Here is a 23,492-nt window from a genome sequence, read left to right on the forward strand (position 1 = left end):
TAAATTCTGAATTTTAGAGGGAGAAACAGTGCTTGTGATAGCAGATTTACTATCAATGTTCCTGAAATAACTGTGTGTTTAGAATACGATTATATAAATCTTTCCCTCCATATTAGAAATTAAGTTGTAAAATATTCGATCTGCAAATTCATTGTAGAGAAAGGAGCTAATTTAGTGAGATAAAACTTGGCAAAGAGAAAAGGCTGGATGAGAAAGAGGGCTTTTTGGTTTGTTTTTTTTTTACATTTAATTTAACTTATTTTTCCTCACTGTTAAAATTAAAGCTGGTGATTTAATAAATATTATTAACCAAAAGGATGGGTACAGCTGAGTCCATTAAGGCAGTGGTTCTCAACTGTGGTCCACTGCTTGTTCAGGGAAAGCCCGTGGCGCACCAGGCCGGTTTGTTTACCTGCCGCGTCCACAGGTTCAGCCCATCGCAGCTCCCACTGGCTGCGGTTCACCTCTCCAGGCTAATGGGGACTGCAGAAAGCGGCGCAGGCCAAGGGACATGCTGGCCGCCCTTCCCGCAGCCCCCATTGGCCGGGCAGAGCGAACCACAGCCAGTGGGAGCCGCGATCGGCCGAACCTGCGGACGCGGCAGGTAAACAAACCGGCCCAGCGCTCCAGGGGCTTTCCCTGAACAAGCTGAGAACCGCTGCATTAAGGTGATCAAATTCTCATGTTGTCATATTACAATAAATTAGATATTGCAGTAAACTAATGATGTGAGTTAATGACTGTATGTTGTGCTGCATGAAGCAAGCTTTTTGCTTTAAATCAGAGTTAAAATAATTACAGTTGATCATTGAAAGAGGGCTATATTTTCAAAAGTTTTCATGTACACAACTATAACCCAGTTATATAATGAGTGCACACTGCATTCTCAGCCAGTTTCACATAGAATTGAAAATATATGCAATAATTAATGCTTTTATGTGCATATATCTTGTACAGTGAAAATAGTGGATGGAAGAGTGGGTGGCTCAGATATAGAATTAATCGTCACACTATTTTCAAAGCTGGAATACTTTTCATTATGTCTGGGGCAAGGGAGGACAGGGAGAGCACACAAATAATCATCAGTATTATAGATGTATATAAATTTAAACACGAAAGCCTTGTATTACCAGTTTTAGCTATTTAAATGCTTCAATCAGTTTGGATTAGAATGAGGAAAACCATTACATGGATTGCCCTATTGACACCGATTGGACCATTCCTGTGTGTAAACAAGTCAGGATTGAGGTGCACGTTTTTGATATGACAGTCAAACTCCAAGGGTTAACTAGTGAAAAGTAACTTTTGTGTTCAAAAGATGGATTGAAAATTACTAACCATAAGGGCATTTTAATTTAATATCCTGTAAACCTTGAAAAGAGTGTTATCTTCAACAAACATCTTAATGTTTTAAATAGTGCCTGGTCCTGCTTCCATTGAAGTTAGACACAGAACTCACACTGACTTTAGTGGAAGTAGATTCAGGATCATCATGTTAAAACATTGCAAGGTAACTAAAGTAAATTGGAAGAGTAACTCCAAATCTGCACAGAACTGAAGGCATTATCAAGCAGTGTTTTTGCTATTAAGGACTACTAAAAGCTGAAATGCGCATTCATATTCTTAACCAAATCATTGAATAAAATAACACTAATAATGTGCATGCAGATAATAACATGTATCTATCACAATTGTCATAATTTATTGCATGACTGTTTTCACTTTTTAAAATGAAACTTTTATTTTACATATGAAAATTCGTTCACTCATTGCACAAAGGGCCAAATTCTGCTCTCCAATACATACACTCAGTTCCCATTCAAATAAGTGGGAGCTATGTGCATGCAGTGAGGGTAGATTTTTGGCTATAATGGCTGGGCAAAATGGCCTGGTAATGTACTTCTGGAAAATTAGCCCTTAGCACCTACCAAGTCCTTAGGTAGAGCCTGAGTAGAAATTCAACATTTATGCTTTTTTCAGAATGCATGGTCCCTCACTGTGGCATCACCTTCAAGGATCACAGCTCCCGTATCCGCTTGATGCCTTAACTGGGGTATTTCTGTGGTATGGTTCAGAGGCTAATCTTAAAGCATCAGATTCTCAGTGCAGCAACAAACCTATCGAAAGCTAAAAAGTCTCTCTACATGCAGTGGTACTCTGAAGCCAGATATTTCACACCAAGATAGTTTAGATTTAAGGAACACCCTCCCGTGCTGAAATTTCATTTAAATAAATACAGCAAATATTTTATGAAATTTGCTAAAACTGTGTTAGTCCCAATCATACGTAGTTCTTGCTGTAAAAATCTCCTATGATGATTCAGGCGCCAATCCTGGAAGCACTTAACGCATGTGGAGTAACGCTTTAGATGTGAGTAGTCCTATAGGATGTATAGATGCTAATCTAAGGAGAACCTAGTCCCAGTAGTGTGGAGTTGCTCATGTTTCTAAGTGTTTGCAGGATCAGGACCTTATTTTCTATGGAGCAAATTTTATTAAAGACAAAATTCTATATCACCAGTGCCATGGAAGTTTGGCAGATAAGTACACTATCAACATTATCTGAGATAACAAAGGCCATTGGAAGAATTTATTTAGCGGGTGGTATAAAAATTTAAAGAGTGTTGGGATCTTTCTGAGTATAGTGTTTGAAAAGATTCCCTAATCCATTTTCTAAGATATTATTTACTGCATTTGCATGTAGCTGAAGAAGAAACTATCAGTGTTGTAGGGCATTTCTGCTAAACAGAAATATGAAACTATAACCTTACATCAGAAATCCACGGAGAAGGAGCCAGTTTTTCAAAAGCTCCTGGAATGCCCCAGTTTTGATAGATGAGTGCTATTGCAATGCTGAAATATTCCACATTTGTGAATTACAGTTTGCAAAATTTCAAAAATGTATTTGTTTTGGTGGCTATTTTTGGTTCACGCAGGTGGTTTTAGAATACAGGATGGATTTTTTTAAAATGTATTTCATGAAATAATCAAGCAATGCTTTTATTCATCTTTACAATTTGCAAATTGCAAAAGGTCAAATTAATTGTAACTGTGTGACTTTGAGGGGGTTTTTTTTGTGTGTGTGTGTGTTTTTAGCTGACAGTTCCTTCTTGGTTGCATAACAGTTAGCAAACTATTTCCAGTGTAAATGGAAAGAGAAAAAAAGTCATGATTTGGCAAGGCTAGAATGTCACACACATTCAAATTCTGACACAGATATAATCATGGAAGACCTCAGGATATTTCCCTAACTTTGTCACTGCCGCCACCAAAGCAATGTGTTTTTGAATGTGTCTGTATCTCCTTCCTCACACCTTGAAGCCCTTGTTATGACATGAAGTTTGATTTTTGTGAATGCACCAACTGCATCCAAATTACCAGTTTTTCTGGAAAGTGATTTTTTTGTTGTTCTTCCAAAAATAAAAGTCTAGAAATGTGGTTTTGTTGTTGTTGTTTTAAATTCTGCTTATTTAGCTTTGTTTTTTCTTTTCTTAAAGGCCTAAGTGTGGGAAATATGTTTTATGTCTTTTCCAATGATGGGATCACAATCATTCAGCCAAACGAATGTGAGATCCGAAGACATATCAAACCCAGTGAGAGGATTTTTACAAGTTATGTAAGTTTTTGTTTTGATTTTTTGTAATAAAGTATCCAAGTCATCTGTCAGCTTGTGCTCCCTAGATCTTGTGAAGAGAATATACAGTACGAGGAAAATGTTACATTTTCAAGGTGTCCAGTTGAGGATGTGCAAGGTGGGGATTTGTGGCCATGCAAAAGGTGAAGGAAGTTTATCCTTGGAATCACAGAGTGTCTCGGGCCTGGCTTGCCAATATCCAACACCTTGGGTAGTCATTTCCAGCTGTGCCAAGTGGATGTAAAATGCTATCAAATCAGAACTGGGCCACAAAGCAACTAGGTCTCCCCAGCTGAGGGCTGAGGAAATGGGTGGTTTAGAACAATTTACTGTCCAGTCAGAGACATCTTGGACAGAGAGGTGACAGTTCCTCTTCAAATGATGAACTCCTTAGACTGATGGAAGAACCAACTCAACATCTGTGCAGGCATTCCTTTCTGTCAGTCAGCCCCATCAGTGACTTTAACGACAGATGCATCGCTATTGGGATGCAAAGCCCACCTCAGTACCTGCACAAATCAAGGCAGATGAACAACTCAAGAAACCAGTATCCACATCAATCTGTTGGTGATCAGGGCTGTCAAGGCTTGCCTTCATTTCCTACCCCTCATAAGGGATAAATCAATCTGGGTCATGACGGACAACATATTCTGCACATTCTGTATCAACGAACAGGGAGCAGGAAGATTTCCCTCTCTGTGCCCTGAAGTCATGAAGCTATGGAACTGGTACATTGCTCATCAGATCCGAATCTCAGTGGTCTATCTCTGAGGTATTCAGAGCACCACAACGAATGTCCTCAGCAGACACCTCTCGCAGGTCTACAAATGCGAGCTAGACACCCAAGTTCTCCCCAACATATTCCTAAAATGAGGACTTCCAGAGGTGGATCGCTTCACCACCTCCAGGAACAGGCAGTGTACTCTTTTCTGCTCAAGAGAGGGTCTGGGCCACCAGTCCCTGGGAGATGCCTTTCTTCTATCTTGGAAGAACTGTCTGGTCTGTGTGTTTCTGCCAGTGTTGCTGATATTAAAGGTGATAAACAATATCAGGCAGGACAGAGCCAGAAATATTCTAATAGTGCTGACCTGGCTAAGACAAGCTTGGTACCTTTACCTGCTTTACCTGTGTGTCCAACCGTCATTCAAACTCGCAACCATGCCTCATCTCCTGTCACAGGATGCAGGTCATGTGCTTCTTCCCAAGCTATTGGTTCTCCGCCTCAGGGGATGGCTCATGGGGTTAGAATCCTCCTGCTCTACGGAAGTGTAACAGGTATTACTGAACAGTTGAAAGAGGTCAACCTGCACCTGCAGAAATGAAATAGATGGTGTTGCTCCCTTCTGCCTGATTTGCTGCCCCTTTCAGTCATCCTGGATTATTTGTTGAATCTAAAGAAATTAGGGTTATCAACTAGTGCAGTTAAGGTCCTTCTGGCTGCAATATCAGGCTTCCATCTTCTAGTAGAAAGATCCTCCATATTTGCTCATCTGGTATCAGGTAGGTTTATTAAGAGTCTGGGGACTCTCTGGTCTGCAACCAAATTGAGGCAACGTTTACGGCATTACTACAGACTGTGCCAGTATCTGAAAAATGTTGGGCCACTACATGGGCTTTAGTCCTTATGCTTTTGAAACATTATGTCCTGATCCATGCAGTCAGATCCGATGCAGCACTTGGTTCTGCAGTACTATCTTCAGTTCTGGACTCTATTTCGAAGTTCCCTTCTCCACCTGGGGTTGCTGCTCAGAAGTCACCTGAAGTGGAGCACCCATAGAGATACTACTGGAAGAAGAAATACAGGTTATTCACTTCATACATTAACTGCAGTTCTTTGAGATGTGTATCCATGGGTGCTCCACTACCTTCCCTCCTTGCCCTCTGCTTCAGACTGTTCCTTAGGGAATGTTTGGATGGATAAGGAACTGAGGGCAGTTCATATAGCCTCGATATCTGGCACAAGGAGGCATAGGACACATGCATGGGCCCAACAGACATTGCTAACTGAAAATCTCTGATCAAGGGGCACTAAGAGGGGGACACATCTCTAAGAACCGCAGTTCCTACACAAAGTGAGTAACCTCTTCTTCTGCAGGGTAGATATGCAATTGGTCTTCACTTCAGGTCTGATCCATTATGGCAATCCCTATGCTTCTAAGGCTGATTTTAAAAATAAAAACAATGCATATTATGATTCTGACATGGGAATTATTAATGTGGCACAGAGCCTTTGACTATGGTTACCTTATTCACATGCATATAAGCTTTTCATGCAATGGCTTCCCAAGTCAGAATTGAGATACAGTGGCAGCATGTGGGGATAGTGATGTGGAGAAGTTTACACCTCTACTGAACATTCTGTGTAAGTTCCATTACAAATAAAGACAACTTGGGCTCCCTATTTGTCCATTTGGAATGTTCTACAAACACTGGGATTTTTTTAAATCCAGGATTATCTGAATTCAAAGAAAACTGGTAAAGGAAAATTTTGTCCTAGTGGCAGTGAACTTTTAGTATTGGATCAAATGCAATGATACACAACATGACAAGTGCAATAGCGAGATATCACATGCCTTTAAGGCCTTGAATTAAGTTTTTTTAGTATTTATGTCATGCTATTATACAATAAGGCATCGCTTGTATAATCTTATTGAACTATAAAATATCTTCAAATACAGGTACTGAAATATGGCCAGAAATGTTTCATTTGTCATTTGTTTATTTACCATATTGAAGATTGTTTATTTACCATATTAGAGGATTGGGCCAAAAGAAATCTGATGAGGTTCAACAAGGACAAGTGCAGAGTCCTGCATTTGGGACGGAAGAATCCCCTGTACTGCTACAGACTAGGGACCGACTGGTGAGGCAGCAGTTCTGCAGAAGAAGACCTAGGGGTTACAGTGGATGAGAAGCTGGATATGAGTCAACAGTGTGCCCTTGTTGCCAAGAAGGCTAACGGCATTTTGGGCTGTATAAGTAGGGGCACTGCAAGTAGATCGAAGGATGTGATCATTCCCCTCTATTTGACATTGATGAGGCCTCATCTGGAGTACTGTGTCCAGTTTTATGCCCCACACTACAAGAAGGATGTGGAAAAATTGGAAAGCGCCCAGCGGAGGGGAACAAAAATTATTAGGAGGCTGCAGCACATGACTTATGAAGAGTGGCTGAGGGAACTGGGATTGTTTAGTCTGCAGAAGACAAGAATGAGGGGGGCGGGATTTGATAGCTGCTTTCAACTACCTGAAAGGGGGTTCCAAAGAGGATGGATCTAGGCTGTTCTCAGTGGTACCAGATGACCGAACGAAGAGTAATGGTCTCAAGTTGCAATGGGGGAGGTTTAGTTTGGATGTTAGGAAAAACTTTTTCACTAGGAGGGTGGTGAAGCACTGGAATGGGTTACCTAGGGAGGTGGTGGAATCTCCTTCCTTAGAGGTTTTTAAGGTCAGGCTTGACAAAGCCCTGGCTGGGATGATTTAGTTGAGGATTGGTCCTGCTTTGAGCAGGGAGTTGGACTAGATGACCTCCTGAGGTCTCTTCCAACCCTAATATTCTATGATTCTATAATTCTAAGAAAGGGCATCATTCTGTTAAATAAGTATTTTTTAAATATCAATAACTCTCAGATTAATATTTTCCCTTCATTTGACCCTTTTAATATATCACCTTATAAATCGACACTCTGATCCTCACCTTTGAGCACTCTATGTGGACATATTGTAAGAGCGGTAATAAGGTTTTATAACTCAAAGACAGACTTCTGGGTTTCTTTTCTGACGAGCTGTAAATATTGGAAAGGTGGTACTGGAAATTCAGATTGAAAAGAACAAAGAAAGAAGGGCACTTAAAGAAAACAGTGGTGGGTTTAAAAAGGAACTTTTAGCAGTGCTATATGTCTGATCTCTAGAGAAACCTCTGAAGACCTGATCCGCCTCCCACTGAAGTCTTGGGGCCCTTTGCCATTGGCTTCAATGAGTGCAGGAGTAGACCCTGGTTCAGATAGTTCTAAATAACTTAGATTTACATTACTTTTTTCTTTTTATTATTTTAACATTAGCCATGTAAACAGTGATGTGGTTGTACAAACAAGCCAACCTTTGGTGGGTTTACAACAGAAACAGCTTCATTTGCTATCCAATCGGCATAAAAGAACATTTAGCGTGGGGAAGGCTGAATGTGTTAAATTTGAAGTGAGTGCTGTATTAGACCCATAGGGACAGATTCTGGTCCCTGCTCCAGCTCAGTTATACCACTATGGTAGCATAAAGTTGCTGGGGCCTGTAGACAGGTTTAAATTAAATGTGCTCTGAGCTGCTCCAACTTAGAGGTTGTCTACAGGGGAAGTTAGTGCACAGTAAGCTAGGGTATGAATTTAAAGTGCACTAAGTACTTCACACTAGTTCCCTATGTGGACACCCACTGTGCACTAAAAGTGTCCTCAGGGAGGTTAGCTTAATACAAATTGCACTAAGCCGATGCCCACAAAGGCATTCTTAGCATATAGTAAGTATCCGCACGGGGAGTCAGTGTAGAGTAGCTAATGTGCACCACGTGCTGTGGGGGGTTTCCCTGTGTAGACAAGCCTTTACACCAGGAATCAGACTGGACTCTGGCTGGCTCCAGGATCTGTGGGAGGCATATATCAGAACTCAGCCAAACAAGACAATCTGGCCCCTTATCTTCAAAACTTAGGCCTGGTCTACACAGTGACTGGACCGGTGTAACTATGTGTGCTAGGCGTTTGATTCTTTTACTATAATAGTAATATTGGTACAATCCCTAGTATGGGTGAAGTTGTACTGATAGAAAAGTGCTTATAGCTTATTCATTCCCCTTCTCGTACAGAAATAAACCATAACAGAACCCACAGCAGGGATATCCCGTTCACTGTGCTGGGATAGCTAAAGTGGTACAACTTTTGTGTAGAGACAAGGCCTAAGAGCCACAGCTGCACTGACAAAAACACACATGCATTTATTTCCTCCCCATGTCCTGTATCTGCTCCAAAATTATGCATTCAAATAAAGTAGCCATTAAGAAACAAAAGTAATTAATGGCTAGTTAGCAGGTGAACTTTTGCAAGTTCACCCATTAGGATGACCCATAATGAAGACTAAGATTTAGCCATGGGTATTTTTAGTAAAAGTCATGGACATGTCATGGGCAATAAAAAAAATTCAGGCTCCATGACCTGTCCATGACTTGTACTATATACCCCTGATTAAATCTTGGGTGTTCTAGGAGGTTCTGGAGGGGGGGGCTCTGGTGCACCCGCTGGTACTTGTCGAGGGTGCCCACTGGAGCTCAGGGCGGGCCTCTGGGGTGCCGGCCTGGGACCACCACCATTGCTGCTGGTGAGGGGTGGTCCAGGACCACCGCTGCTGCTACTGGCAGGGGGCAGCCCACCAGCCCAGGATTGCTGCCACTGCTGCTGGCCAGGGGCAGCCCAGGACAGTGACTACTGCTGCGGGGCGGCCCCGCCGGTCCAGGACAGCCACAGTGGCTGCTGGTAGGGGGAAGCCTGGGACCGCCACCGCAGCTGCTGGTGGCCTGGGACTGCTGGTGGCCCACTGTTGTGGGGAGGGGAGCCACCGCAGCTGGCCCCAGCGCCACCCAAGCTGCCAGGCTGTCCTGGGGTCAGTCACCAGGGCCATCTGAGATGCTTGGGTAGCCCTGGGGTCACAGCTGCTGAGTGCAGAAGCCACGGAGGTCCCGGAAAGTCCCGGAATCCGTGACCTCTGTGATAGACTTGCAGCCTCATCCACAATGCAAACGCAGGGTGCTATACAGCTCTCATTGAAGTTTTGCTGGGGGCCTCAATGGTTGTAGGATCAGGCCAAAGGTTATTTTTAGTGCATTTCTTAAAACTATTCTTTGTGCTGTGCTTGTATCCTCTCACATGCTAGTCACTTCTACTTAATCTCAGATAAGGAAGACTATTGTTCTAAGATACACAGCATGGACCGGTGGAAAATAGACCACACTGGGAGTCTAGAGACTTTGGTTCTGTTTCCACCTCTCTCACTGACTTGCTGCGGGACCTTGGACAGTTCACTTGGACCCAGATTTTCTGCTGTGCCAAGTTTCCATTTGCTGCAAAAGTGGGGGCAATGGGGAAGGAAAAGTTTGTCATGGAGACTCATAGCTTCCTGAGTCTCCGGTTGCAAGTTTGCTACTGAATATTGCCAACCCCCACCTATGAAAATCACAAGTAGCGCAAAGATCATGAGAGTGGCCTAAAAGTTGTGAGATATTTTAAGAACAGAATAAATCGTTGTGTTTGCTCTGCCTTCTGGTTCACTCTCAAAGCTCTATGCACAAAGGACCACATGCCGCCAGAGGATAGCCGAGGCCCAGTGCACTCCAGCTCCATCCCCCCCAACCTACTTCTATGCCAGGGCCGGGTGGGAGTGGTGGGCCAGGACGTAGATGCACAAGCTCTGTTCACCAAACCATAGGACTTCTCAGCAGCTAAATCCAGCTGATTTCCAGCCTTTGTGCACCCACAAAGTAGTGCAGAGGGGCCAGAACTCAACAAGAATGTGGCCTTCCAAGCTTTAGATCCCCAACTAAATGATATTGTACTTTATTAGGCACCTGAGAGGTACCAACTGAAAAGTACCATTACTGTTGGAATAACTTACCGGTCATCAATAATTATGCACAAGGGGGGAAAGCAAGCATATGAAGAGAAAGCTATCACCAAAAAGGAGAAGCAGCATTACAGAAAATATAGCAAAGGACAAATCCTGCTGGCTCTAATGATATTTAGTCCCACTGGCTTCAACAAATGACCCAGCTGTGAGTAAGGTCAACAAGATCAAGCCCACAGCATATGATACTTTTAAATGCAAGATGTTTCCGGGTTGGAGTTAAGGAGACTATTGGACTCTTCTGCTGCTACTCTAAATGCACAAGGACCTGAGAGCAAGATTTTCTAAAACTGAGAATGAAGCTATAGGAACAATGCAGTGCAATAATTCCATTAAAACATAAATCACTGTGTTTTAAACCCAAAATGAGATTTATATTGCTAATAAATGTTGAGAGCACTATAAGTCCCCTTGTACCAGGGGATAATTTAGAAGATTCTGTTCTGTGCAGCATCATGATTATTTGAAAATAAATGGGAGCTTGCAGCAAGCTCCAGTTGCTTAATCTCATTGGGACAGATCCAGACTACAGTGTGCTACTTAATACAATAATTATTTCATGTTTTCCAGGTAAAAAGTGGGGGGGGGGATAATTTAGGCATACCATAGTCCCCATGGATTTTTGTTCTATGATTTCAGGCTAAAGTGCAGGCTGCTTAGAGCATGGCCCTGAACTTGCACAAATTAAACCTATTCTTCTCTCTTTCAGGAAGAGATCTGTCCTAGAGTTGAAGGTGGCGCTGTTCAGTCCTGCCTCTGGGCTTCAGCTGTCAATGTCAGAGACAAGTATATTTATGTGACCCAGCCCAAGCAGAACAGACTAATCATCATTGATATCCAGACACAGAAAGTCATGCAGGTACTTAACCAGGAGAGCTATTTATTCCATGATGGCAAAGCGGTTTTGATCTGCTAAAGAATTAGGTCCCTACCCAGTGAACCTCTGACCGAGCTCATGTGTCGGACAGATAAACTATTTTCACTCATCGGGGTATACTGCGTCATTTGCCATGCTATAACCTCATTCTCAAAAAACCGCTTTATGGCATGATTCTCATAGTCCTAGGAATAAGTCTGCAGTCATGTTTGCAGCTTCCTAGAAAGTATTTCTGACCTACACTTACTGGGTCAGTTTCTGACCTCAGTTATAACCAGATTGCCCAGGTGTAACACTATCAGAAATTGGCCCCTGTAGATAGAAGTTGTGGTGGGAGATGGAGTGTCGTCTGATTAGCCAAATCAGAGGACTGGAATCAGGCTACCTAATTTCTATTTCTGGCTCTGTCACTGTGATTTTTTTCAGCCAACTACACAAATTTGTGCCTCCATCTCCCTAAAGTGTGGGGGGTGGATAATGGATTCTACAGGAATGTTCACATCAATCTTTGTAAACAAATGTTAACATAAATAATGTTCATAATCCACCTTCACTTGACTAAATATGAATACAAATATTTGTTTCTTTGAAGTCTATGGATGTTCACCCCCTACCAGCCAAATTACATTATGATAAATCACACGACCAAGTCTGGGTCCTTAGCTGGGGGAACATGCAGAAGTCCCATCCAACACTGCAGGTAAGTGTTATGTAAAGTTAACATTTTACCAATAGGTTTCAGAGTAACAGCCGTGTTAGTCTGTATTCGCAAAAAGAAAAGGAGGACTTGTGGCACCTTCGAGACTAACCAATTTATTTGAGCATAAGCATACAGCATGCATCCGTTGAAGTGAGCTGTAGCTCACGAAAGCTTATGCTCAAATAAATTGGTTAGTCTCTAAGGTGCCACAAGTCCTCCTTTTCTTTTTACCAATAATGCAGCAATAAAACCCGACCTGGAGTTTAGCATGAGAGCAGAGATTTGGCTTCATGCTGTTATTTTGACATCTATTTTTTTCATCTGGTACCCACCATAAAAATGAATTAAGCCATGTGGCTGCATTAGGTTGCCAGTATCGGCCTCCTGTTTGGATGAGCGGCTGTAGTACTGTGCTGCTCTCTCTCGAGTTATGCCGACAGTACACGGTCTGATTTTTCAGGCATGCTGAGCACCCACACTAACGTCAGTAAGCACTGTGTGTGTGCACAGCCCCCCTGAAATCGGAACCCTAGTGTCCTAGGAACTGGATTTTACTTCTCTCAAAATTAAAAAAAAAAAGTTCCTGAATGGCACTTCCTGCCCTTGCTTTCTGGTCTGCAGAGACTCTCAAGGCAATGGCCCCACTGTGGTTCTGCCACACGAAGGGATTCAGTATAGGACTCTGGAGGGCTAGGCAAGGGATGGGCAATCCCCATGAGGTACTGGAAATCAGTTCCAAGGTGAAAAGAGGCTAGCGAAATAATCAACTGGATGTAGAGAGAGTGAGATGGGTGGGCTGGAAGTGGTGAGGCACTGGGAGATCTACCATTGCACAGATCCTCTTGACCTCCTACCTCCACTCCTCATAGGGATGCAGGAAGCTTAAGGATCACAGATGCCTTTCTGGAAGATAGATATGCTTTACAAGTTGTTGGGTTCAGTACAGGAGTAACTGGATGAAATTTAAGGCCTGTGATATAGGGGAGATCCAATTCAATGATCTAATCCCCTCTCCCCACGATGAATCTAGGGCTAGCTACAGACAGGTATTTAGGTGTTGCAATGCCTAGCTCATAGGCACCTAGTGGAATTCTAAGCCCTGAGCTAGCTGCCTGGGCTACCCATGCATTGCATACAGAGAGTTAGGTGCCCAAGAAGGAGATTCTTGGGAGCTAGCTGAGCAGGGCGTGGCCTAACCTAACCAGGACTGAAATGCAGAGGAAAGGGGTGGGGCTTAGACCCCAATCAAAAGTATTTAGGCAGCTAACTCCCATTGATGTGGCCTTAGACACCTGACTGACAGGCCAGAGGGAAGTGCCAATATTCTTATCCACAAACCCTCTCCTGAAGTTAGGCGCCTAAAAACAAGGTCAACTTTTTCTCATGAAAAACCAGAGAGGAGGCCATCCAGACTGTTATGCCTGATTTGGAGCAGGGATGTGAACTTGAGTCTTCCCCTTCTCAGGCAAGTGCCCTAACGGCAGGGCTATTGAGTATTCTAGGGACACGCACAAGCACAAGCCGAAAAATTCCCAACTTGCTTGGCCCTGATTGTGTGTGGGGCCCAAGCCCATAGGCATGTTTAGCACATACTAATGCAACTGAGTGCTTTAGGAGAGATATGGGCATGTCCAGTCTGAGAATTGCTCTGGGGTTTCAGTTTGAGTGCAGGTTCCAAGCAGTGATGTGGGCCCACCAGCAGATACTTAGATGCCTACAGGGTTAGCTAGCAGCTGGACGGTGGTTCTGAAAATGTCAGTGGCACCAAATGTTGGCATTAGGTGCTTAAAGAGGCAGTTAGGCACGCAAATACCTTGTGAACCTGGCACCTCGAGTCTACACTAGCCCTTATGCTGGCACTTGAGAGTGGGAGGATCTTCTTCTTGCTTCCCCGCACAGCAGCTAAGTGCCCAGTTAAACTATTCAGGCCAGACGTTTACACATAAATGATCATCTTCTTTACAGCAGTTGCCATATTGCCATACAGATTTTACAAACCAATTGGGCCCTGCTAAATAATGAGGACTCCTGCACCGTTGTAACCTCTGGCAACAGAACAACAGCAACTAAACAGAAGTTTCAGAAGCAATCTCAGCTAACTTTCCTGATGACTAGCATGGGTTCCTGGACAAGATACAGGAAGACAAAATGGATTCTCTTTACGCTTTCGAACTTAATAGCTTCTGTCCAGCTGTGAGAGGTTTCTGTAATTAAAGGAAAGATGGCACAGACTTGTGATTATTAACAAGACAACACCAACTGCACAGCTGGAAACTTGTTATAGGGCTATAGTTCTCAGATGGTCCTTTCCGTTATCTTGTGAAGTGCAGATACGTATGGATAGCATTAGATTAACATCAGCAGCAGTCTACCTTTGTTTTTTCTGATCTCTCCCTCCCACCTCCACCAAAAGTTTGCAGTGTCAAATTTGATGAGGTTCCCCACACACACACACAAACAAAAACCTTAATGATTTCCCACAGTCTGTAATAAAGAAATTCAGCTGTACAGCTTGACCTTAATTTTCTCCCTCTTCAGAAATCAGGGGTTTATTAAACAAAGTTATGCAGCCTATTGAGGGGTTGCTATTGTTCAGTTGTTACTAGTTTATGGGAAAGCAAATATACAATACTATTTCTGGCTTCATGAAAGCACTCGGCAAAAATTGGCATTTTTCTCAAACAATTTAATTGGAAGAAATCGAAATGGCATGACCAGAAAGTTTGAACTAAACCTTTTAAGGAATTATTTAGCCTTACATTCAAAAGAACTCCTGTTAGCACATTACATTAGCAGAAACTTCTAATGAATTGACCTAAACCATCTTGAATCAAAACAATCCCAGTAAACAATTTCTGTATTTAACATTTTAATTGTTGAACATTTCTACCTCCTCATTTTTCTGGGGTTATAAGGGAGATAATAAATCAGAGTTTCCATGGCAGCAGAAGGTTTGCTTTGTTCTGAAGGACAGCATTTCGAGAGAGTACCTTTCTCTGCTCTTCCATGTATTTTACATGGTGCAATCGATGGGTGAACATTTCTGCTCCTTCAAAGTGATAATTAATTGCTGTGGGACTTAGCATTAGACCATTCAAGCCAGTGAATTAAAACTTAAAACTGTGCATTTAAGTGAGTTAATAAATATGAAATAAATGTTTTCTTTAAACAGTTTGGAATACATTATTGTAGGTTTAGTGTTGTCACACTATTTCAACTTGTGCATGATTGCTTTCTCTACGGATACAAACATCATCATATGACAGCAAAGAGAGTTGTGCACTTACCTTACAAATGTCAATCTTCAAATGCCATTTTAATTAACATTTTTTCAGGGCAGCTACTCCAAACACTATTTTGAAAGTATTAATCAATTTGAATGTCCTAGGTACATGGCAAAAATCTTTTTGGTGTAACACAGTTCTGTAATCTGTATTTACTTCTCGCTTCCTTCTTGTTTTCCCTATGCTCAACATTTTGTTTATTTATTGTAGGTAATATCAGAGGCAAGTGCAGGGGAAAATCAGCATATCATCCGCACGCCATTTGAAGATGTGGATGATTTTTTCATACCACCTACAAATCTTATTATTAATCACATTAGGTAAGGAATGGTCCTAATGACTCGTCATCATCATGCTTTGTGCTTCTAGGGAACCTTCTGTCTAATCAGCTTGAAGTACTATATAAACTTTAATGAACATGTGATCTGGTTAAGTATTATTTTCCCCATTTTCCTGATGTGGAAACTGATGTAAGAACAGGATAAGCAAATTGCCCCCAAATGATTCAGCAAGTCTGTGTAGAGACAGGAATAGAAACTTGAGGTTCAGGCTCATGCTTTAACCACAAAGCCATACTACAAGAAATCTAAGATTCAAAGTGTACCGCTGAGGGTATGTCTACACTGCAAATTAAGGTGTGCTTGTACTGTTTGCAACAGTAGCTAGCAAACACATGACAGCACAGGCTTCAGCATGGGCTAGCCATCCCAGTACAAGCCCCTAAGGACTCGGTAGACATATCCTATGATTTATTGAGCTGAGTGGTAAAAAATTTATTCTCATCTAAAGTTTGGCTGTTGAACACATAACTGACCATTTGCATGCTGAAATATGAGATGTGTGTGCAGTAACAGCAACTGCACAAATGGTGCATGCATTTTTAAAAAAATGAGCACCAGGTATTGTGATTACATATTTTCCAAGGGAATTACAATTTAGCTAACACGCTTAACTCAAAATAATATGCACTATTTCCTGGCATTAATGTGACAACTCCATGTTAACTGTTGAAATCAATGGTAAGTACATAGTAATTGATTCTATTGCTACCACGTTATAGTACAACTACTAATCATTTTATGGAGCCAGTATAGCTCAGTTGTGTGCCATATTCTGCTTTTTAGACCCCAATCCAACAAAGTACTTAAGCACATGCTTACCTTTAAGTTAGTTGCTGGATTGGGGTTCTACTGATGACTGCCACACTATTACTGACATTGGTGTGACTATGTGCAGGTTTTGACCCAATGTAAATAGTTCTGCTTGCTGAAACAAACAGTAATTTGACACTTCCAACTGTCTGTTAATTCAGATAAATATCTAGACCTTCTTCAAGTAGTGCCCCTATGGATGCTCCACGTCAGATGTGCATGTGCCCCAGCCACCTTTGATTGGAGATTTTAATTAGCAGTGTCCATTTGGCCCATGCAGGTGCTTCTGATACCCACGTGTCCCACACTGAGGCTATATCAGGTTGCGCAAGAAAACTGCCCTCAGTTCCTGTGTTGGGCTGAGACAGAGCTTAGTGTGTCCGCATCGTGCTTGTCTCGGCTGCTCGCTGAGTTCTTTTTACGTAGTTTGTTAGTAAGTAGTAATAGTTAGATACTGGCTATTGAAAGATTGTGTTATTCCCTCTGGGGAAAGCTTCCCTGCATAGGGCATGCCCGGTTCACAGGGGTTTAAATGTTGCCTTGTGTGTAAAGAGGCTATCCCAGTCAGCAACGGACACTTTATGTGTTTGTTGCCTGGGAGTGCCACATAAGTGTAACGTCTTGTTTAGCCCTCAAATCCAAGCCACGGAAGAACCAGGAAATCAAGCAGTGACTGTTAATGATGGAGTGTTCCTTTTGCCTCACTTTGGAGACAGGTCGGGAGACCTCCCCCTCCTCGCCATCAGTCCCGAGGAAACTCTAGTGCCCCTTCGCATCCAGGGCCTTCCTTCCCATGGACATCATGACACTATCATACTCTGCCACAATTATTCAAGGGAGCCCCCAGGCTTCAGTCAGAAATGGTCTTCAACTTCTAGGTATCGTTGCCAACTGTCTAATTGCACAAACACCCTTGTCTTGCCTCCCTTCCTCCATCACTCCCTCTCCCTCACCCTCACTCACTTTCACCAGGCTGGGGCAGGGGGTTGGGGTGTGGGAGGGAGTGTGGGTTGGGGCTCCGGGCTGAGGGTGCAGGATGGGGTGCAGACTCTGGGAGGGAATTTGGATGTGGGAAGGGACTCCGTGCTGGAGGTGGGGGTGCAGGCTCCGGGAGGGAGTTTGGGATCGTGAGGAGGCTCAGGGCAAGGGGTTGGGGTGCAGGAGGGGGTGCAGACTCTGGGAGGGAATTTGGACGTGGGAAGAGGCTCTGTGCTGGGGGAGAGAGGGCAGGCTCCGGGAGGGAGTTTGGGATTGTGAGGAGGTTCAGGGCTGGGGCAAGGGTTGGGGTGCAGGAGGGAGTGCAGGCTCTGGGAGGGAGTCTGGGTGCAGGAGGGGGCTGGAGTGTAGGAGGAAGTGAGGAGTGCAGGCTCCGGCCTGGCAGCGCCTACCTGAGGTGGCTTTCAGAAGTGGCGGCATGTCCGGCAGCAGCTCCTAGGCTCGGGGGCGGCCAGGCAGCTCTGTGTGCTGACCCCGCCAACAGGCAATGCCCCTGCAGCTCGTATTGGCCGCCATTCCCCATTCCTGGCCGCGCCTCTGCCTAGTGGCCATAGGGACATGCTGGCCACTTCTGCGAGCAGCATGGAGCCAGGGCAAGTAGGGAGCCTGCCTTAGCCCCGGTGTGTCGCTGACTTTCAGCAGCCTAAAATCTCCCGGATTGGCTTCAGTAGCCTCTGGGCAATTGAGATCGATTCCAGGAGACTCCCAGCCAAACCGGGAGGGTTGGCAACCCTACAAAGTTCTAGGTCGCATAGCCGCTTGCATTTTTGTGACTGAACATGCAAGATTATGCTTTTGCTGTTTCCAGGGGTGGCTCAGATGCTTTCTTGCCAAACAGGTGTCAGTTACTCAACAGGTTAACTGCCACCTGGACTGGTGGAAGGTTCATCGCAATGTAGGGGTGGGGGTCCTCTTACTCCAACTGACACCAACATTAACCATAACCACAGATGCATCTGTCAGAATGGGGAGGCACACCTCAATGCTCTAACAATACATGAAAAGAAAAGGAGTACTTGTGGCACCTTAGAGACTCACCAATTTATTTGAGCATGAGCTCATGCTCAAATAAATTGGTGAGTCTCTAAGGTGCCACAAGTACTCCTTTTCTTTTTGCGAATACAGACTAACATGGTTGTTACTCTGAAACCTAACAATACATGTTCACTCTGAGACCACACCCAGATGGTCACCCCAAGAAACCACCCTCCATATCAACCTGTTAAGAGTCAGAGCAGTCAGAAATGTCTCCCTTCATTTTCTGCCTCTCCTCAGACAGGTCTAGCAAAGTCATGACAGACAATGCTGCCTGCATATTCTATTATCAATTGGCAGGGAGAAGTGAGATCTCCTTCCCTCTGCACCAAAGCATTAAGGTTATGGAACTGGAGCACAAAACATTGCATAAGAATTTCCTCAACCTATTTCCCAGGCAGGCAAAATTTCAAGTCAACACTCTTAGCAGGTATTTGTTCCCAAGACTACAAATGGGAGTTGGATTCCCAAGTTATTGCTGGTGTAGTTCAGACTTGGGGATTTTCAGATGTTGATCTCTTCACTACCACTACGAACAAAAAATGCCATCTATTCTGTTCAGTTAGGTCGTAATTCCTTGGGGGGGGCCTTCCTCCTCACTTGGATGAAGAAGCTGTTTTATGTGGTTCCCCAATGCCTCTGATTCTCAAAGCGGTGAACAAAATCAGACAGGACAAGAACAGAGTTATCCTAATAGCCCCAACATAGTCAAGGTAGGTGTGGTTTCCCCTAGCTCTTTGTCCAGAGATAAATCTTCCAATCCCTCTTCAGCTCCTATCCCAGGATGCCAGTGGAATGCTGCATTCCGAATGTGAGCATTCTCCACCTCAAGGTGTGTCTCCTCAATGATTTGCGGGGTTAGTTGGTCTGTCCGTCAGAGTTACAACAGATATTATTTTAAAAATAGGAAAGATCCAGAAATACTTACCTTCAAAAATGGAGAACATTTAGTGTCTGTTGTGAATTCCAAAATACTACTCCCAAATTTGCCTTACATCCAGTTGTTCTGGAATATGTGCTGCAGCTAAAGGAAACAGGACTATTACTTATTTCTCTCAAGGTTCATTTGGATGCCTTAAGAGTCTGCCATACCACTACTGAAGGGTTCTCGCCGTTTGCTTGACGAGGTCACAATCTACATACATCTATGGCTGTACTTAAAAATGTCCAGTATCCGAGAGCTGCACTAAGGTTTTCGGTACATATGCCTTTCTCAATGCCTCTAGTTCTGATGCAACAGCTGGCAATGCACTTTTTTCCTCTGTGCTGGAATCGATTCCAAAGTTCCCTCCTTGTTATGGGAATACTGCTCCATTACCCATCTTCCTTCCCCGTGCTTTGGAGTTTCCTTCTGTGGCTCAGTGGTGAAAAAGGAACTGAGCGGCAATGTGCCCATGCAACCTGATAAAGCCTCAGTGCAAGCCGAGAGGCTATCAACAGCATGTGTGAGGATATCACACATGCTGCTGATATCCTCACGTGTGGGCTGAACGGACATTGCTAATGAAAATTTCCAATCAAAGGCACATGGGGCGCACATGCACCAGAAGTGGACCCCCTATGAGGAGCACATCTTTGAAGAACTACAGTTACTGCACAGGGTGAGTCACCTCTCTCTTTTTGGGGGGGGGGCGGCGCTAATTCCCAGGATGCCCTACAGACTCGATGGCTGTCCATTAAAAGAATATGAAGAGCAAGTTTTTTCACTGAGATTTCAGAGCACAAATTTCACACAGGCATAGCACCTCTTCAGCAGCTGTGTGCACGTAACACACATTCTAACCCACTTTTTCAAACTAAAGTTTATGATAAAAGCCTGGGTTTTCTCTTATTCAGGCACTTGGCCAAGTATTAAGGGAGTCTTGAAAGAAATGCTGTAAAGAAAGGCTTTTTTTTTTTTAATAGTCCAAGTGCGCTCATTCAGGAGAAACACTGGTGTCATCTCCTATTTCCTCCACACCTAATGCCATGTAAATCTTTACTGCAGCTATTTTAAGTGACGTTTCTAAAGGATCTGAGCATAATGGGAAAACGCAAGGCTAAGCTCAGTGATTTTCAAGGGATCATACGGTACATTGGCTAATTCTTCAGCAGTGAAATCACTGCTGAGTGTCTCACTGACATTCTGTTTAAGATTAAAGAAATAAACCCACTGATTGAAGCAAAATATATATTTTAACTGTGTGAAAACAAGTCTCTTGTCACGTTTCATAAAGCAATCTTAATCTTTCAAAGACCAGACAAACATCTCACTTAATTTCCTTCTTTCTGTATCGAATGGATAAAAAGATATTCCACGTAAAATTAATTTTCACTCACGCAAGTGACTCCAGCATAACACATAAAGTGCACAATCCTGCACACTGCAGGTTGATGGGACTGTTCATGCGAGCCAGGAATTCTTGCATGTATAACGGCTCGTGGGGTCATGCCCCTCATTCGTAATGACATGTTAACCAAAAATGTAGGGGTTTTTTTTTAGCACATAGCAGAAGAATTAAAACGTTAGCGGTTTCATAGAGAAAAGTGAACATTATTACACACAATAGAAAACAACAGCATGGAGTCTGCCACTTCTGCTGGTTTCAGTGTTCTCTCAAGCATGTTGCCACAGCTCCAGAGATGATGGCAGTGTCATGTTTTATATTTCAGGTTCGGTTTCATCTTTAACAAATCGAAATCTGCAGTTCACAAAATTGACCTGGAAACTGTGACCCACATCAAGACTATCCGCTTCAGAAACTATAGCTGCAAACCACAGAGCATGGCCTATACCCATTTGGGCGGCTACTTCTTTGTCCAGTGTAAAAAAAATACATCAGTAATAGCCTCTCCCCAGCTCATTATTGACAGTGTTACAGATTCTGTGATTGGCCCTAACAGTGACATATCGGGTACGCCCTATATTTCCCCTGATGGACGCTATTTGGTCAGTGCAGCTGAAGACAGTGGCAGGATTAAAGTCCAGGCAATAACCATCCAAGGGGAAATCAAGTTGATTTATGACTTACAAACAAATGTACACGTATCTGATCTGACATTTCAACCCTCTTTCACTGAAGGCAATCAGTACTATATATATGCTACGTCACATTTGCAAACAGATGTGCTTTTTGTAGAGCTGTCAACAGGGAAAATGAATGTACTGAAGAATTTAAAGGACCCTATCATGTCCAAAGACTGGCCCTGGAGCAGCTACACCAGAATTATGAAAGACAGTGGATTATTTGGACAGTATCTTATTACACCAGCTAAGAATTCACTGTTTGTTATTAATGGGAGACAAAACACATTACACTGTGAGGTTTCAGGTATCAGGAGGGGTAACACAGTGGTCTGGGTTGGAGAAGTATGAAAGGGCACAAAACTAGAGCCTGCAGCAGACAAGTACTGATTGGACCTTACACTGCAACAAATAGGCAGTCGCATTGTATATTTTTTCACTGGGGAAAAAAACCTGTATAAGCTTCATGGTGCAACACTGGTATACTTGCAAGTTTTATAGTATAAGGTATGATCTGCTAATAGAAATTGGGTTGTGTTGGGATATTTTTTGGAAGTATGATTTACGGCTTGGCTTATGAAAAGAATGTATACCTGGAAAGAGAATAATTTCTCTACCAAGGTATTGAATAAGATGCATAACTTGATGATTCTGTAGAACAAAACAGCTTCTGAGTTTCAGTACTGATGAGTCTCTCCATTATGTTGAAGTCATCAGTTTTCTTTCAGTCAGTCTAACTTCAAATCAACTGTACTTCTGACTGTAGGGCCCTGATTATACTACCCTTAACATTTCCTGAACATGTAAGCAGTAAAAACACATTTAAAACTGACCTTTGTAATAAGGAAAATAAATCACAGAAAGCAGTTTTCAAAATGCAGACATCTAGGTGATAAATTTAATGGAAAATGATCAGTTTCCTTTGAGGGATGGTGTGAGAAGAATTCTTTGATATAATTTCAGTACCAAACATGACAGAAGTATCTATGGTCAACTCTCTCTTTTTTTCCTTTCTCTCTTTTGCTATTGGAATGCAGGGTGTATAAAGAACATCGTCTGTTTGTATTCGAGAAAATTCTTAGTGGAAAAATTGTGGATGGGAAGGTGACTTTGAAAGCCACAAAACACTGGTAGTCAGATATGCAGAATCTATGGTATCAGGAGATAAAGCACTCTTCCTTCAGCACCATGTGACTCAAGTCAGATAGGACATAGTGTGAAAAATCATTTCCTGCCTGCCAGATAGCATAATAGCCAGGCTTGTGCTCAATGTAGGCAGAAACATTTCTAGAAATTATTCATTTCCCTCATTAGCAATTTACCAACACTGAAGCGACTTAGTTCTTCATAAAACAATGGCTACATAGCCAACTCCATCTCCACCAGTTTCAGTAACATATTTTTAGCAACCCATTCACCCATTATAATTTTAGTCTTAATTTACATGTTTCTCTTCAAAGATTCTGGAAAAGATTATTTTTGTGTTGCCGTTTTCCTCCCATTTATATTACACTTTTTTATCTTCAATTACCATTTAGTTATGAGAAATTAGATTCATGTAAAAATCAAATAAATTACCCCAGAATGCAACAGCTGGCAGTGAGAAAGTTAAGTTCCATTTGCACTTTTATAGACATAAAAAGCTTTTCTCCAGTTCTGTTTCGTAGCTATCAGTGTTCATCATCATGAACTAATTAGGACAAGAGCAGTTATGGGTAACTTTCCAAAGTGGTGCAAGCCAGACAAGTACTATTAAAACAGTAAGAAATGAGCAGCTAAATCCCACAAACTGCTCTGAAAATGTAATCTTGATGTTAGTGCAAACTCCCTTTTCCAGGGACAGCATCTGTTACATCATTGCACCTGGCCTTTTGAATTACATGAAAGTATAACTATGCTCTAGCGTGACCTTGACTGCCCAGAGTTTATACGAAAGCAGTTGTTGAATATATTCGGTGATACTTAAAGGTGCAGTAACTATTTTCCAACATAGATGTTTGTCACCCTCCTCATAAAAAAGGGATTTTAAATTGAAAGGACACAGAGTAACACTGATAACATTCCTTTAAGCATTAACTTTTACCGAAAGAATTGCATTTTATAGGCTGGCTATAGACATCAAGTAAGTTATAACCATCTTAGTTCTCTGATTAGTA

General features: G+C 42.7%; 1 protein-coding gene across 1 annotated transcript in view; it reads left to right on the plus strand.

Annotated features, from left to right (window-relative positions):
• The window catches only part of FSTL4 (follistatin like 4), a 470,937-nt gene extending 449,250 nt beyond the window's left edge, over positions 1 to 21,687 (plus strand). Inside the window, exons 11-15 of the mRNA XM_077824942.1 lie at positions 3,497 to 3,615; positions 10,999 to 11,148; positions 11,759 to 11,866; positions 15,361 to 15,470; positions 20,985 to 21,687. Of these exons, the coding sequence (XP_077681068.1) occupies positions 3,497 to 3,615; positions 10,999 to 11,148; positions 11,759 to 11,866; positions 15,361 to 15,470; positions 20,985 to 21,687 (1,190 nt within the window). The remainder of the gene's footprint in view (positions 1 to 3,496; positions 3,616 to 10,998; positions 11,149 to 11,758; positions 11,867 to 15,360; positions 15,471 to 20,984) is intronic.
• Positions 21,688 to 23,492: the final 1,805 nt, after the last annotated feature.

Source organism: Eretmochelys imbricata, chromosome 8 (assembly GCF_965152235.1).
Source record: "Eretmochelys imbricata isolate rEreImb1 chromosome 8, rEreImb1.hap1, whole genome shotgun sequence".
In the NCBI taxonomy this organism is placed as follows: domain Eukaryota; kingdom Metazoa; phylum Chordata; order Testudines; family Cheloniidae; genus Eretmochelys; species Eretmochelys imbricata.